General features: G+C 44.5%; 1 protein-coding gene across 4 annotated transcripts in view; it reads left to right on the top strand.

The window, feature by feature from the left end:
- Nucleotides 1-17,365, top strand: part of LOC309553276 (protein Wiz-like) — a 178,058-nt gene that overhangs the window by 157,043 nt on the left and 3,650 nt on the right. For all 4 annotated transcript variants that reach the window (XM_082254279.1, XM_082254280.1, XM_082254281.1 and 1 more), the window contains 3 exons: nucleotides 1,399-2,238; nucleotides 2,361-2,711; nucleotides 2,808-2,997. In XM_082254279.1, coding sequence (XP_082110405.1) covers nucleotides 1,399-2,238; nucleotides 2,361-2,711; nucleotides 2,808-2,997 — 1,381 coding nt within the window. The remainder of the gene's footprint in view (nucleotides 1-1,398; nucleotides 2,239-2,360; nucleotides 2,712-2,807; nucleotides 2,998-17,365) is intronic.

Raw genomic sequence — 17,365 nt, 5'->3', positions numbered from 1 at the left:
TTGTGACACGTTTCCTTTAAGAACAACTGTAACTCTTTCCCTATAGTCTTTAATTTGACTACAGGAAATGTCCTAAATCTCATCAAAAATAATAGCTGCACCTCATTTGCTATGGTTTATTAAACAAAGTGCTTAGTGTTACACGTAGGAGTGATTATCCTAGGTGCTTCTCAACTGATAGATTTCCCTAATCCTGAAAGATGACTGCCTGTACCTCGTGGCATTAAAAGTTAAAAGTAAACCTGCAGAGTGAGCTAATTTCCTGACTGTAATGGAGATATGCTGACTATAGCACTTTCAGTCACCGGCCCAGAGCAAGTATGCACATAAGGAACATAGGTAGCTCTGGAAATTATTTTCTGGATAGTTGTTGCAATTCAGTAACTCGTACTGAAGCAACAGTCAGCTTGACAGCCAGGCAACTTACATTTGTAGGCTGAGAGCTTCGCAGTGGCAGCCTCTGTTTTGTCATGACCAGCATGCTAATCTATTCGCTGACCCAAAACAATTTTATGGATTTGGTGCACCAACTTCCTCTGCTTGGACTTAACTGCATGCTTGTTCTAAGTTAGTAACTGAGAAAGTGTTGTAGCCAGTGACAGCCAGTCCATTTCAGAAGTGATACCCTACTTACAGGTTTCCTTTATGTTACTACTTTGAAAATAGGTAGTGTGTCCCAAAGGTTTTTTATTAGTTGCTACTGGTTGTATTATTTTACTAGTTGCAGTGCTATGTTATTGAACAAGTACGATGTGTTCTTTTTAAGCCTTCCGTATATATAGCTGTGTGTAATTGGCAACAAGGCTGTTTTCTTCTTGCAAAGGTTTTAGTCCATTGGAATGTCTCTGGCAAAATCTGTGTAGGCAAACCTTTTCTTACTGTAATTTGCTGGTGGCTTCTGATCAAAGTTAGACAAGTTTTTACTACAGTTTGGAATTCAAAAGTGTACAGTGTACTAGGTTAAACTGGAGCACATCAAGTACACCTTTATATATTGAGCATTTTGGATCATCTTTCCTTGCTTTACATATTTTGTGTAATGCTAAAATTTGTTTTATTTTAAAGGCTTATTCTTCTTTTTTGTAGGCAGTAGACATAGTACTGTTGTGCCCTTTTCCATCAGTGTTCAAATACCACCTGGATAACCATTGTATAATATTAGCCAGCAGCTGTGTAATCTCTTAATCATTCTATAGAGGCTTTACTGTGGGCATGTCTGATGTGGTTTGTTAGACTTTGAGATTGTTTCATCTTGCATTTTTGTATGTGATTTCTGGCAAGTTAGTCTACTAACATTTGTATGGTTTTCCCCTTTTCCTGCCTTTCTGCTTTTATTTTCATCATTTTGGACCTTTCACTTTGTTGTATTTTTAATATCATCTTCTCTGTTTTTCATAGCTTCACAGTCAGACCCCTCCCGTGACATCCGCTGCGAGTTCTGTAATGAGTTCTTTGAGAACCGCAAGGGACTGTCTAGTCATGCAAGGTCACATCTCCGCCAGATGGGTGTAACAGAATGGCACGTAAATGGCTCACCTTATGACACTCTGCGAGAAATCATACATAAGAGGCATCCAGCAACACTACAGCAGCAGGTTTCCAACATCAAAATAGAACCTCGCGGGGAGGATGAGCCACCAAGTCCGTCCCACAGACTCTCACCTCTTGGTGTTGGGGCATCAGTGATGGCACGAGATATTCCAATTTCAGCACCCGGGCGCCCTCACAATTTTCTGTCACCAGTACCAACTAAGAGGCCAGTACCTCATGAACCTAGACTTACACAGTCTGAGCCAAAGGGCTATATGAATACAGAGCCAAAGACTTGCAGCCAGCCTAAGTCTTACTTACAGGGTGAGAGTAGACCAAAATCCTACATTACAGAGGAGGGCCAGCCCAAGACCTTTGTTCATGGTGATGGGAAGCCAAAACAGTTTTTGCAAAGTGGAGAAGGGAGGCCAAAGACTTTTATGCAAGACGGGAGACCAAAGGGCTTTTTGCCAATTGAAAACCGACCCAAGACATATGTACATGGCGAAGGAAGGCCTAAAACATATTTGCAAGGTGATGCAAAGCCTAAGTCTTTTATTACTGGTGAACATAAACCAAAATTGTTCTTGCAAGGTGAACCCAAGCCTAAGTCTTTTTCTCCAGATGGCAAGCCCAAGGCTTACATTCAGACAGAGCTTCCATTCAAAGTCAAGATGAAAGCATCTCCAGAGAAGACGGTCACAAGCAGTAAGTAACACGTTTGAAGTATGGTTCTGTCAAGTGTGTATTACATTGTTTATAACGTTTTTTTTTTTTTTTTTTTTCCCAATGTTTCTTCTCTGTGTTCTGTCCTTTCCTAATTTAACCAGTGGAGGCCTGCTGTGAGCTTTGTGGGTTGTTCTTTGAAAATCGGAAGGCTTTAGCCAGCCATGCCAGAGCTCACCTTCGACAATTTGGTGTAACTGAATGGTGTGTCAATGGTTCCCCAATTGAAACACTCAGAGAATGGATGAAGCAGAGACCCCAAAAGGCTGGTGCCTATCTCAATTACATCCAAGGGCGTCCTTTCTCCAAAAAGTTCAAACGTGCTTTGCAAAGTCCAAAACCAGGCCCAGAGAAGGAAAGCCCAGCTACAACTCCCGGGAAGGTAGCTGAGAAAGAACACAGTGCTGCAACACAAAGCCCAACCTCTGAAAAAACGACTGAGCCACAGGGGCAGAGTAAGTGTGACACACAGGATAAAATAGATGTAAGGATGGCTTACTTGCATATATTAGGGGTTCTATGATTTCTAAAAATGTTCTCTATGTCAACAGAAGTGGAGCGTCGTCACCCTAAGGCACCTGAGGTTCCACCCTCTCGGGAAGATACTGTTTCTGAACCACTAGCCAAAAATGAGGAGCCACGACCACCTGCAAGAGCACGTCCTGTGCCTTCTCTGGTACCAAGACCACCCGAGAAATCATTGGTGAAGTTTGTTGGAAACATTTACACTTTGAAATGCAGGTGAGAGATGGCTGTGCTTTTTTAATCTTTTGATCTTCTTATGTAGTTCTTAAAATTGGTCCCAAAAATCGGGCATTAAAAGCTTTGTTTGGGGTCGTCCACGTTCTGTTTTCTGTGCAAAACAGATTCTTTCACTACTCAAAACATAAAATAAAGATATGTATTTTGTGATAGATACCCTTTAATACCCATGAGGTGCATATATAAAAACTCAGTACAAAAAAGTCTCATACATACACTAGCAGCATTAGTACACTCTTTTTAAAGAGCCTCAAATATGTAAAGCAATCAAAATACAAATCATATTACATGAATGTGATCATAAAATTGCTATATAACATCCGTATGGTTATTAATAAAGTCTCTTGACTAATAAACAATGAGCGGTGCAAAAAAGTCCCCAAAAGTCCTCTTCAAATACCCAGAAGAATTAAAAGAGCCTTCACCACACTACCGTGCATCCCCTAGGTCAGGGGTCCTCAAACTTTTTAAACAGGGGGCCAGTTCACGGTCCCTCAGACACTGTTGGGGGCCGGACTATAGTTTGAAAAAAAAATATGAACGAATTCCAATGTGCATATTTTATTTGTAGTGCACAAAAAAACAGGAAAAACAATACAATATTTATTGTTTTATTTATATATGACCACAGCGTGCCCCCCTTTCAATGCAGAGTGACCACAGCGTGCCCCCTTTCAATGCCAGAGTGACCACAGCGTGCCCCCTTTCAATGCCAGAGTGACCACAGCATGCCCCCTTTCAATGCCAGAGCGACCACAGCGTGTCCCCTTTCAATGCCAGAGCGACCACAGCGTGCCCCCTTTCAATGCCAGAGCGACCACAGCGTGTCCCCCTTTCAATGCAGAGTGACCACAGCGTGTCCCCCTTTCAATGCAGAGTGACCACAGCGTGCCCCCTTTCAATGCAGAGAGACCACAGCGTGTCCCCCTTTCAATGCCAGAGTGACCACAGCATGCCCCCTTTCAATGCAGAGTGACCACAGTGTGTCCCCCTTTCAATGCAGAGTGACCACAGCGTGTCCCCCTTTCAATGCAGAGTGACCACAGCGTGCCCCCTTTCAATGCAGAGAGACCACAGCATGTCCCCCTTTCAATGCCAGAGTGACCACAGCGTGCCCCCTTTCAATGCCAGAGTGACCACAGCATGCCCCCTTTCAATGCAGAGAGACCACAGCGTGTCCCCTTTCAATGCCAGAGTGACCACAGCGTGCCCCCTTTCAATGCCAGAGCGACCACAGCGTGTCCCCTTTCAATGCCAGAGCGACCACAGCGTGTCCCCTTTCAATGCCAGAGCGACCACAGCGTGCCCCCTTTCAATGCCAGAGCGACCACAGCGTGCCCCCTTTCAATGCCAGAGCGACCACAGCGTGCCCCCTTTCAATGCCAGATTGACCACAGGGTGCCCCCTTTCAATGCCCGATTGACCACAGCATGTCCCCCTTTCAATGCAGAGGGACCACAGCGTGCCCCCCTTTCAATGCAGAGGGACCACACCGTGCTCCCCTTTCAATGCAAAGTGACCAAAGCATGCCCTCCTCTCAATACCAGAGTGACCACAGCTATACCCTGTCAGAATGCTATACCTCCATCACTTCCAGTGGCGGTACATCATAAAACAGCTGTGAGACTCGCCAGTGCACATGCGCAGACAGGACGGATTGCCGCTGTTACAGTCATCGACTCTGACAAGGTATACATAGCAGTCCATACAGGGGGCGGGACGGGGAGGTACATTTTGCAGAGCTCACTTAGCGGAGGCGGGGCGGGAGGCTTAAAGGAGGCGGGAAGGAAGTTCGACCGTGACATTAATACAGGCCTTCTAGCCATTAAAAGGCATAAAAAAAACAAAACATATACTTAGTATTTTATATAAATTATATATAGGAGGAGCCACTTCGGCTTTTAATGGCTAGAATGCCTGTATTAATGTGACGGCCGAACTTCCTTCCCGCCTCCTCTCAGTTCTATCCTCCGGCCCCGCCTCTGGTAAGTGAGCTCTGCAAAATGTTCCTCCCCGCCCTGCCCCCTGTAAGGACTCGATGACGGGTGTTCTGACAGATACCCTGTCACTGCGCAAAATGTTCCTCCCCATCCAGCCCCCTGTATGGACTGCTATACCTTGTCAGAGTCGATGACTAACAGCGGCAAGCCGACCTGTCTGCGCATGCGCACTGGTGAGTCTCACAGCTGTTTCATGACGTACCGCCCCCGAAAGCGACGGGAGTATAGCATTCTGACAGGTTATAGCAATCTGTCAGAACACCGGCCGGCGGGCCGGGCTCAGGACCCTGGCGGGCCGCATGCGGCCCGTGGGCCGTAGTTTGAGGACCCCTGCCCTAGGTAATGGGAACGTACCCTTATTTGAAAGGTCAAGTGCTTTGGATATAAGGTTAATCTCCACTTCCAACTGTTAACTCACAATCCCGGTCCAGGAATAGGCTTGTCAATGGGATCACCAGTTTCCTTAATCCTCATATCCCAGATCACATGAAATGAAACAGGGGACCCATAGCGTAATATGTAACAACCAATTCTTATTTATTAGCCAAAAGTATTGCACTCACATTAAAATAAAGAGTGACAGCATGTAGAAAATTATACCAGGAATTCCCGCTGATCTCCAGACCAGAACCGCACATCCGCTGCTGAACTGAGAACCGAACACCTCCGCAACGGACTTCCGGGTTCCAGATCGTATAGACGGCGTGACGTAGGACGCTAGCAGGGTTGCCTAGGTAGCCGCGTGCTTACGCACTGACGCGTTTAACCCATTACGGCTCAACATGTGTAACACACATTCACAACCGCCTTTTTCATTGGGGAACTTGTGCATTGTATATATAAAGCTCACAATAAATGTGTACAATATATACTACCATCATGTTACCATATATCATAATACCCATCCCTACATCTTCCACTCCACACTCCTTCCTTAGTGTTATGTCCCAAAAACAATACGCCCTGGATTCAAAAAGGCATAATAATTTGTCTGGTTGCCCCAAAAAAGATCCCATCCACCCAGGATAGTGCAAAGAGAATTCCCCTAGGGGTGGGACTTTGCAGGCACAAATGCAAAAAAATCAAAAAATTAATATACAAAGATTTTTATTACATACATGAACATGAATAAATATACAACAGATGTTATCACTTGCATTAAAAACAGGACAAAGCAAGCAAAAATGTGTGTATAGTGAACCAACTCAACCAATAGGTCCAGAGTATCCGACGCGTTTCGAGGTTTTTGGCCTCTTCGTCAGGGATGATACTGGAATCCTATATGGTTGGTTTTCAAAAAGACATACATAGATCTTGCCGGTTTTTCTTTAAAAACAGGAAGAAGGCTACAACCCAAATAGTGCTGTGTGTTCACAGGATAAAGGTTTTCCTCAATGCATGTGTCATAGACAAGATGTAAATGAGACTGATGACATAAATGCTCTCGGATAAACTCAGAACAGCTGGAGTCCAATTTTGCTTAGCGGAATGGGTAGGGCAGGAAAAATGCCCAGGCTTCAGATGGTAATTGGGATCAGAAAGCTGTGTGGACTCCTTCTCCCAGCGGTGGATCGCACTATCCACCCAGGATACCATAAATCAATCATGGCCCTGCCAGGACCGACGGTGGGAAGCCAAAAACAAAAGGAGGAGGGACTAAATACAAATATTCATTTGATAGCCCAAAGGGGGTGTGGTGAAGGCTCTTTTACTGCTTCTGGGTATTTGAAGAGGACTTTTGGGGACTTTTTTGCACCGCTCATTATTAGTCAAGAGACTTTATTAATAACCATACGGATGTTATATAGCAATTTTATGATCACATTCATGTAATATGATTTGTATTTTGATTGCTTTACATATTTGAGGCTCTTTAAAAAGAGTGTATTAGCGCTGCTAGTGTATGTATGAGACTTCGTTTTTATAAATGCACCTCTATTGTATTTTGTTTGTGGTATAGCAGCAGCTTGTTCAGATATTTCTACTCATTTGTCCTTGGGTGGTTAGTTTGCCACTCATTGGATCGCATATACCATTAGCGCTGAGTGGGTCGGACAGGGCCTAGGTCCTGGTTTTGCTCCTTTCTTTAATACCCATTTGAATTTTCAGTTTAAATCTGCTAAATATATTCCAGGTGTCTAAAAACAAAACCTTGTTCAGTCTTACAGTTGGCTTTCTCTATAAAGCAGCCACAGCCTTAGTAGAAAAGCCTGTCCCCTGCCGACATTCTGTAGAAGAGGACCCTTGCGGAACCAGTGGCCTCTCTGGAAAGGTCTGAAACCCTCCCCTGCTAAGTCAGATTTATACCTTTGCAATCAGCAAACCTCATTCTCCCTCCTGATTGGAAAGCTCTATCTAGCTCAACAGGGGGCATCTCAGACCTCTGCTGCAAGGTAACTGCGTGGACACAGAGCAAAGGTGATTATTTGCAGCATGCTGGCAGAAGACATGTGTTTCTTACTTGGGCTGTAGCTGCATTTAAAACAAACTGTAAGCCTTGGAAAACATTTTGTTATATTGCACTTGAAACATGCTTAGCTGATTTAGATGGTGCCCTCGAACCAAACCGGTTTCTGTTTTTAGGTGGTGGTTGTTAAGTTGAGTTATGTGCTAGCTTCTAATCTCAGAAGGGTTGAATGGAACTGGGAATTCAGATGAGCTGTCTCCACCAGAATACACAGTTGCATCCATATGATGCACAGCCTTTACAAAGCCAAATAATCCTATCTTTTTTTTCTTGGCATGAAAAAATATTTGGGAATCCAAGGTGCAAGAGAGACACCTTCTTTAGAGTTGGGTGGGGTAATCTCAACGCTGGAGTTTCAGGTACGGGAAGGCAGCAGGTAGTTGGCATTTCATTTTTTGTTGACATTTAACACAAATGTGAACTATTACAGATTTTACATTATTGGAACACTCTGATATGTTTGTAAAATATTTGCAAGGCTACCTGGTCATCTGTGCACACTTTTACAAAGTTTTATAAGGTGGATGTGTTGGCATCTGCGGGTGCTTCCTTCGACCGCAAGGTTTTGCAGGCTGCTGTTTAGAGGACTTGGTCCTCTTTGATCGTGTTTTAATTTTTTTCAGTTGAGCTCCAGTTTTATGGTTGAGCTCCATGTTACCTGGTTGGCTATGGTTTAGCCTTGGGAAGTATTTTTTTCTTGCTGTTCCCACCCCTCATGTTTGACACTGTCACTGCTTTGGGGCATCCCACTTAGTCAAGAATATGAGGAGCTGTGTCCATCAATGAACGAAAGAGAAAATGGGATTTTTGACTTATTGTAAAATCCATTTCTCTGATACTCATTGACAGACACAGCACACCCACCCCCTCTATGGAGCTTGGGTTTTTTCTTCTGACACTGCTTATAACAAAACTGAGTACCTATAGCAGAGAGTGGGAGTATACCCCCTGGGACTTCCCCATAGGCATAGTCAAGTTCTTCCCTGCCTAGTGTCCTACTCCTGTAGGGGGCAGCATAGCCCACATAGTCAAGAAGATGAGGATTGTCCGTCAATGACCAGGAAAATGGATTTTGCGGTAAGTGAATAATCCCATTTTTCAGGGGTTGGACTTGGCCCCTTAGTTCCAGTGAAGGGAACTCTTAAGGCGTCTGCATACAAAGACATTTTGGACAATTTCATGCTCCCAACTTTGTAGGAACAGTTTGGGTATGGCCCCTTCCTGTTCCAACATGGCTGCACACCAGTGCACAAAGCAAGGTCCGTAAAGACAAGTATGAGCTAGTTTGGGGTGGAGGAACTTGACTGGCCTGCACAGAGTCCTAACCTCAACCCGATACAATACCTTTGGGATGAATTAGAGTGCAGACTGCGAGCCAGGCCTTCTCTCCAACATCAGTGCCTGACCTCACAAATCCGCTTCTGGAAGAATGGTCAAACATTTCCATTGACACACTCCTAAACCTTGTGGACAGCCTTCCCAGAAGAGTGGAAGCTGTTATAGCTGCAAAGGGTGAGCCAACTACAGAATAAGACTGGGATGCCATTAAAAATCATTTGTGTGTAAAGGCAGGCGTCCCAATACTTTTGCTAATATAGTGTATGTTTTACAAACTCTAAAACCAGGACCAAAGGAGGAAGCTCAGCTACAACCTCTAGAAAGTGACCAAAAAAGAAAACTGTGCCACACTGCCAAGCAAACAAAACCCACTGAGCCGTTTTCTTAGCAGCTTCAGATAAAGCTGAACCAATTAATAATTTAAGTCTATAGGTTACAACTATTTTCCTGGCCAAATTATAATTTTTTTTCCTTATACTTTTTTTGGGCAACGGGATAAGTCATTAATTGCCGAACTAAACCACCAACTAGATGGCGATTACACACTGGCAAACAATAAATCATACCCCAGCCAAGGATAAACACCTCCTTCAGTTGGCATGCCTCAGTATTTTCCTAGAGTCCTAGGAGGATGGATATTCTTTTTTTTATTTCTGCTAGGAAAAGTGTAACCATTTTGGTGCTAGCATTTTAGCAGCTTTCCGGAGTAGCCTAAACTTGAATTTGAAGTGCCATGGCTGTACCCCGCAGGACTAAGTGGGCCTAAGCTGGAAGAGACCTCCAGGCATAGGGTTTTGCTTAAGGTGCTTTTGAAATCCCACCCTGGTAAAAAGTTAGCACTGAAGCCAGGGCATTGTCTCAATGTTTTTTTGGTCTCCGAAGACAATGCCAATTGGGTTGAGCATCAGGTGCCATCTCACTGTTTGGACCACTAGTTTCCTTCAAAATTTCCTGTCTGCTTATTACTTGAATGGCGGTGTTAACACTGAGGAACTAAGCACTGACATCTCCTGCCAGGTGGAGTGTTTTACACACTCTGCACTCTTTTCCACCATTTAGCATTCCTGCTTTGCAAAAGGCCGTGTGGAACACTGATCTTTGGTGACATTCCTACTGCCTGTCTACAGTGATTTTGGTCGCCGTTGACCATCACTGACTACTGGCTGTGTGTTTTGTGATTATCTAAGGCCTTGTCTCATACTCTTTAGATTAGTGGCACAACAACTATGTGGTTGCAACATGTCTGTATCTAGACAATCAAGGGATTGTCCTGCTTACACCTGTGACCCTTGCTCACTCTCCCAACAATTCCATGGATGTTTGCTGTAAGACTACTGATGCAATCTGGAATACTGTTACCCTGTGGTCCTACAGCCATGGATGAATTTGTTGGTACCCTTACAGCTCATTGAACCAATGCTTCATTCCTCCTGAAGGAGGTTTTAAATGAAAAGAAATCGTCTCATGTATACCTGCATGCCTTTTGTATGTAATAAAGTAAAACAAAGAAAGTGCGAAAGAGATGCATTATTGCCTATTTTACAAAGATATTCTAAAATGGCCTGGACACAGTGTCGGGACAAGGTCATCCAGGGTGAACATGTCAAACTGTGCCCCCCCCCCCCCCCATCATCTTGACCAAGCCTGATAAACACACTTATGTTTAGTGGTTAAGGAATATATTATATAAAATGTGCAAAAGTGGATAAACTACAGAGTGCAGAGATGAGGAGTATATACACCCTAGTGCACATGATGAGACAATTGGACGAAAAAAACGTATTAGAAGTGATCGTCCAATAATCTATTTGTTTGTACACAGCTTTTGAGAGCTGATCACAACAGTTCATGCAAAAATAAGCACAACAATTTTTGCTCAAAAACTAAAGAATTCATTACAATGCAATACAATACATCACTGCTGAAATTGTATGTCTAATGAAAATTTTCAGAACTTTAGCAACCTATTTGTTTTCGATATGAGACTAGCATGCAAAATATGTCCAATATTCTCATCATGTGTACGGTCATTTAATCTAGGGGCAGAGGATTAAGGTAAAACTACTTAAAGCGGAGTTCCACCCAAAAGCGGAAGTTCTGCTTTGAGGACTCCTCACCCCCTTACATGCCACATTTGGCATGTCATTTTTTGGGGGGGCGAGGAGGTATCTAGTTTTGACAGGTACCCAGCTCCCACTTCCTCTCAGGCTGCCTAGGCGATGCAAGCGGAAGTTCTCCTCTCTCCCTGCCTTCCTGCGATTTTCTTGGACATGTCACAGGTCCGAGAAGATTGCCCGGCCACTGAGAACACTTTAACAGCGACTGCATCTGATTGGACACAGCCACAGTTTGACAATTTTCCTCCAGAAGGATGTCAGACAGGTGGGTGTGGAGAGGACCACCCATGAAGGGAATTTCTGCCTTTCATCAGGAACTGGCTAAAATTTGATCATCATATGGCCAGCTTTATTCTATGAATTTTACAATGCTCATGAATAGGAACGATAGTCCAGCAAGGTTTATCATGGGACTCTAGGGTTTCAACCCTATATACAGATGTCTGGTGCTCAGCCCTCAGAGCTATCAAATCTGGACCCTTCCTTGCTAATAGGTTAGAATGTTAACCTATCATTCCATGATCTTGAATTTGTCTCTTGTGAGTCAGTGGGATCAAACCTTAGCGCTCCTTGCATTCTCAGGAACTGAGTTTGAACTTCTTGGAGGTAATTCAATTTTATTTCACCTTCAGGGGTTCTTCCATGGTAATTCTTGCCTCTGAAAGATGAGAGCCTAACCTGTCAGCTTTTTAGGCATGGACTCCCATTTACCTTTAGGCCTGTGATGGAGTCTAGTGAGTTGAAGCCTAGACCTTCTTCTGGCCTAGGACAGTTCTGATATTCTCCTCCACCAGGACAATGTTCTTCAGTCCCTCTATCCAGTTCCACTTTTCCAAGAGGAGCTTAATTTCCTCTTTTCAGGCTGAGTTTATATCTCTCAGCTACTGACACCTTTTGTTGGGCATCCTGGATGAATCCTGTGTGGTCATTCGGTTCTCGTTCCACCTTTTGGATGGTTCAGCTTAGCTCAAAGCTGGATATTTAGAGTGGATTGGTTTACTCCCTTCTTTGTTGAGACATACTTCACTGGTTATGTGTCTTGTTTTTGCAGCATCAGACATTGGTTCTAAATGAAAGGCTGCCACTGATTCTTCTATTTTAATGTTTTTTCTACCAGGTGGAAGTTGCCAGCCTCAGGCACAATATCCTTCAGGAGGCTCTTTAGCCGCATGTAGTCCCTAGTGTTCTGTTTCTTTGACCTGTTGGCATTGTTTGCAGGCTGCTTGCCCCTCAGTGTGACATGCCAAAGGTAAAAGACCTCCTGTGTCCTTCAGTGGATGAAAAATAAAAAAGGATATTTGTACTCAATGTAAAATCCTTTTCATTGGTGGACACAGATGTTACCATTCTGTGTTTTTTGATCATGCGCTTGGTGCTGGTCTTGCTTTCTACCAAACTGAGGTATGCTGGTAGTAGAAGGGGTTATCCTAGCTCGGCCTATAGTTTTGTTTGTTTTGCCAGTGGCCAATACTCCTTTAGTTGGCAGTATAACCAGAAGGTTTAACCCCTTTTATGACACTATAACAAATGTTATATGTCAGTGAGCTTTATATATATAATGTGTGTGTGTGTGTGTGTATGTTAGTATTTGGTCTTCTGTCTGTGCTTCCAGTACAGAGACCAGACTGTCGCTGAGGAGGTCCTTCTACTAACGATCAGGACAGGGTGGAAACAGATCCTGATCGCATGATTGCTGTCTTAGCCTCTATCTGGCTAGCAAAGTGATCATTCATTCTGTAACCCTTCCCTGCGTTGTCTCTCCTCTGTGAACAAGAGAAACCACAGACTTCAGTGCTAGAGAGGAGAAAAATACAGTGGGTACGGAAAGTATTCAGACCCCCTTAAATTTTTCACTCATTGTTATATTGCAGCCATTTGCTAAAATCATTTAAGTTCATTCTTCTTCCTCATGAATGTACACATAGCACCCCATACTGACAGAAAAACACAGAATTGTTGACATTGTTGCAGATTTATTAAAAAAGAAAAACTGAAATATCACATGGTCCTAAGTATTCAGACCCTTTGCTGTGACACTCATATATTTAACTCAGGTGCTTTCCATTTCTTCTGATCATCCTTGAGATGGTTCTACACCTTCATTTGAGTCCAGCTGTGTTTGATTATACTGATTGGACTTGATTAGGAAAGCCACACACCTGTCTATATAAGACCTTCCAGATCACAATGCATGTCAGAGCAAATGAGAATCATGAGGTCAAAGGAACTGCCTGAAGAGCTCAGAGACAGAATTGTGGCAAGGCACAGATCTGGCCAAGGTTACAAAAAGATTTCTGCTGCACTTAAGGTTCCTAAGAGCACAGTGGCCTCCATAATCCACAAATGGAAGACGTTTGGGACGACCAGAACCCTTCCTAGAGCTGGCCGTCCGGCCAAACTGAGCTATCGGGGGAGAAGAGCCTTGGTGAGAGAGGTAAAGAAGAACCCAAAGATCACTGTGGCTGAGCTCCAGAGATGCAGTCAGGAGATGGGAGAAAGTTGTAGAAAGTCAACCATCACTGCAACCCTCCACCAGTCGGGGCTTTATGGCAGAGTGGCCCGACGGAAGCATCTCCTCAGTGTAAGACACATGAAAGCCCGAACTGAGACGAATGTCCATACCGGAGGAGAGCCAGGATTGTACCAGTCAGGTGCAGGCAGGGGTCTGCACAGAGGTGGGCGGAGTATTGGAGGTGCAGGCATCAGAGCAGTTTAGAGGGGTGACAGTTAGGAGGGGTAGAAGGGAACAAGGCAAGGAGGCTGATCCTGGGCTGGAGCACCCCAATAGATACGCCCCGTTGTGTGATGTTGGGGGAACCAGTCAGGGACCAGCATTGCTGGAGCAGAGCGACGCCCCTAGCTGCCAGGGGAAGAACTCCTCCAGTAAGGCCGGGAGAAAGGGAAAGGAAAGACAGGTGCTGGTGGTAGGGGACTCAATTATTAGAAGGGCAGACAGTGTAATCTGTGACAAAGACCGTGTGTGCCGAACAGTCTGTTGTTTGCCGGGCGCTCGGGTTCGGCACATCGCGGATCGGGTGGACAGATTATTGGGTGGGGCTGGGGAAGACCCAGCTGTCATGGTACACGTGGGTACCAATGACATAGGCAGAGGAAGACGGAGAGTCCTAAATGATTTCAGGGACTTAGGCGCTAAGTTGAGGACTAGGACCTCCAAGGTAGTATTTTCCGAAATACTACCTGTACCTCGAGCCACACCAGAGAGGCAGCGGGAGATTAGGGAAGTTAACAAATGGCTGAGGAGCTGGTGTAGTAAGGAGGGTTTCGGGTTCCTGGAGAACTGGGCTGACTTCTCAGTCGGTCACCGGCTCTTTGGTAGGGACGGATTGCACCTAAATGGGGTGGGTGCAGCCGTACTGGGTGCAAGGATGGCCAAAAAGTTAGAGGGGCTTTTAAACTAGGGAATGGGGGGGAGGGTACAGATGTAGAATTAGACAGTGGAAAGCAAGTTTCAGAGGGCAGATATGGGGGCATTAGCGGTAGGGTGTTCGGAGCTCCTATACCCAGGGTGGGTATGGGGAAAAATCAAGAGAGCAGCCTAAAAACATCAAATGAAGATAAATGTAACCGATCAAAATTAAGAGGGTTGTATGCTAATGCCAGAAGCCTGGCCAACCAGATGGGAGAGCTGGAGCTGCTGATGTTTGAGGAGGACTTAGATTTTGTGGGGATAACTGAGACTTGGTTTGACAGCTCTCATGATTGGATGGCGACCATTCAGGGGTATTCCCTTTATCGCAGAGATAGAGAAGGTAAAAAGGGGGGAGGGGTATGTCTGTATATTAAGAACAGTGTACAGGTAAATATGAGGGATGATATTAATAATGGAGCTAAGGACGAGGCAGAATCCCTATGGGTAGAGCTTCAAAGGGAAGGCACGGCGGGGAAGGTAATATTGGGCGTATGCTATAGACCCCCCAACCGGAGGGAGGAGGGTGAGGCGGACCTCCTTTTACAGATAGGATTGGCAGCAAGGATGGGAAACATCATTATAATGGGGGACTTTAATTATCCAGATATAGACTGGGCAGAAGGAACCGCGCACTCAGCCAAGGCTAGGCAGTTCCTAAATGTTTTGCAGGACAATTTTATGGGTCAGATGGTGAATGCACCGACAAGAAACAATGCGGTACTTGACCTACTGATTACCAACAATACAGACCTGATCACGGATATAGAAATACGGGCCAACTTAGGAAACAGTGACCATAGGTCAATAAGTTTCAGTATTAATTACAGTAATAGGAAGCAGAGGGGTAATATAAGAACACTGAATTTCAAAAGAGCCAATTTCCCTAAACTGCGCTTGCTGCTAGAAAATATCAATTGGGATAGAACCCTGGGAACAAAGAACACGGAGGAAAAATGGGAGCGCTTCAAGAGCATACTAAACAGGGGGATTGGCCAGTGCATTCCAAAGGGAAATAAATTTAAAAGAGCAAAAATAAACCCTGGATGGCTAAACTCCAACATAAAAATGTATATTAGTGCTAAAGAAAAGGCCTTCAAAAAATACAAGACTGAGGGGTCATTGGCAGCATTTAAGCACTACAAAGAGTGTAATAAGAAATGTAAAGACGAAATCAGGGCGGCTAAAATAGAACACGAGAGACATATAGCGGAGGAGAGTAAAAAGAACCCCAAGAAGTTCTTTAAGTATATAAACAGTAGGAAAGCGAGGCCAGAACACATTGGCCCCATAAAATATGACAAAGGAAATATGGCCACTGAGGACAAAGAAAAGGCGGAAGTGTTAAATAATTTCTTCTCTTCAGTCTTCACAAAAGAATCAGGGGGCTACACTAACCCAGCTTGTAAGGCCGAACTAAATAATACACCTCAGGAAGTGCCGCCATGGCTAACAGAGGATAGACTTAGAGCTAAACTAGAGAAACTTAACATAAATAAATCCCCGGGACCGGATGGCTTGCACCCGAGGGTTCTTAATGAGCTCAGCCAGGTGATTGCCAGACCATTATTCTTGATCTTTAAGGATAGTTTACAGACGGGTATGGTGCCAGCTGATTGGAAAAAAGCCAACGTGGTACCAATATTTAAGAAGGGGCCGAGATATATCCCGGGTAACTATAGGCCGGTCAGCCTAACATCTGTAGTCTGCAAAATTTTGGAGGGGATGTTAAGGGACCACATACAAGACTTTAGTAATGAAAACGGTATTATAAGTAGTAATCAGCATGGATTTATGAAAAATCGTTCCTGCCAAACCAATCTATTAACCTTCTACGATGAAGTGAGCTGCCACCTAGATAAAGGTAAGCCTGTGGATGTGGTGTATCTGGACTTTGCAAAGGCCTTTGACACCGTTCCCCACAAAAGCTTACTGTACAAACTAAGGAAGGTAGGTATGGACCATAAGGGGAGTACCTGGATAGAGAACTGGCTCCAGGGGAGAGTACAGAGGGTGGTGATTAATGGGGAGTACTCGGATTGGGCGGGTGTGGAAAGTGGGGTCCCCCAGGGTTCTGTCCTGGGACCAATCCTGTTTAATTTGTTCATAAATGATCTAGAGGAGGGGATATCGAGTACAATCTCAGTATTTGCGGATGATACTAAACTAGGCATGCCAATATCTTCTATGCAGGATGTGGAAATCTTGCAAGCAGACCTGAACAAAATAACGGGGTGGGCAACTACATGGCAGATGAGGTTTAATGTTGATAAATGTAAAGTAATGCACTTGGGTGCCAGAAACCAGAAAGCAAGCTACTCACTAGGGGGGGAACCTCTGGGTGAGTCTAGGATGGAAAAGGACTTGGGGGTACTGGTAGACAACAAGCTTGGCAGTGGCATGCAATGCCAAGCCGCCGCAAGCAAAGCCAACAGAATACTGGGATGTATAAAAAAGGGGATTCACTCCAGAAATAAAGAGATTATTCTCCCACTCTACAAGACTCTGGTCCGGCCACATCTGGAGTATGCTGTCCAGTTCTGGGCACCGGTCCTCAGGAAGGATGTGCTGGAATTGGAGAAAGTCCAGAGAAGGGCAACAAAAATAATTAGGGGAATGGAGGACATCAGCTATGAGGAAAGACTACAAGCACTGAACCTTTTCTCTCTGGAGAAGAGACGATTGAGGGGGGATATGATATCAATGTACAAATACTGTACTGGTGACCCGAGCATAAGGAACAAACTATTCAGAGATAGGAGATACAATAAGACACGTGGCCACTCACTAAAACTTGAGGAAAGGCGGTTTAACCTTAAAGTGCGTAAGGGGTTCTTCACTGTAAGAACGGTAAGGATGTGGAATTCTCTTCCACAAGCAGTCGTATCAGCAGGGAGCATTGATAGTTTCAAAAAACTATTAGATGGACACCTTAAAGACCACAACATACAGGGGTATACAATGTACGGTTAAAGCAAACACACACACACACATCATA

This window comes from Pelophylax lessonae (assembly GCF_965119305.1).
Source record: "Pelophylax lessonae genome assembly, chromosome: 4".
In the NCBI taxonomy this organism is placed as follows: domain Eukaryota; kingdom Metazoa; phylum Chordata; class Amphibia; order Anura; family Ranidae; genus Pelophylax; species Pelophylax lessonae.
This window is presented reverse-complemented; position numbering and strand designations above follow the sequence as displayed.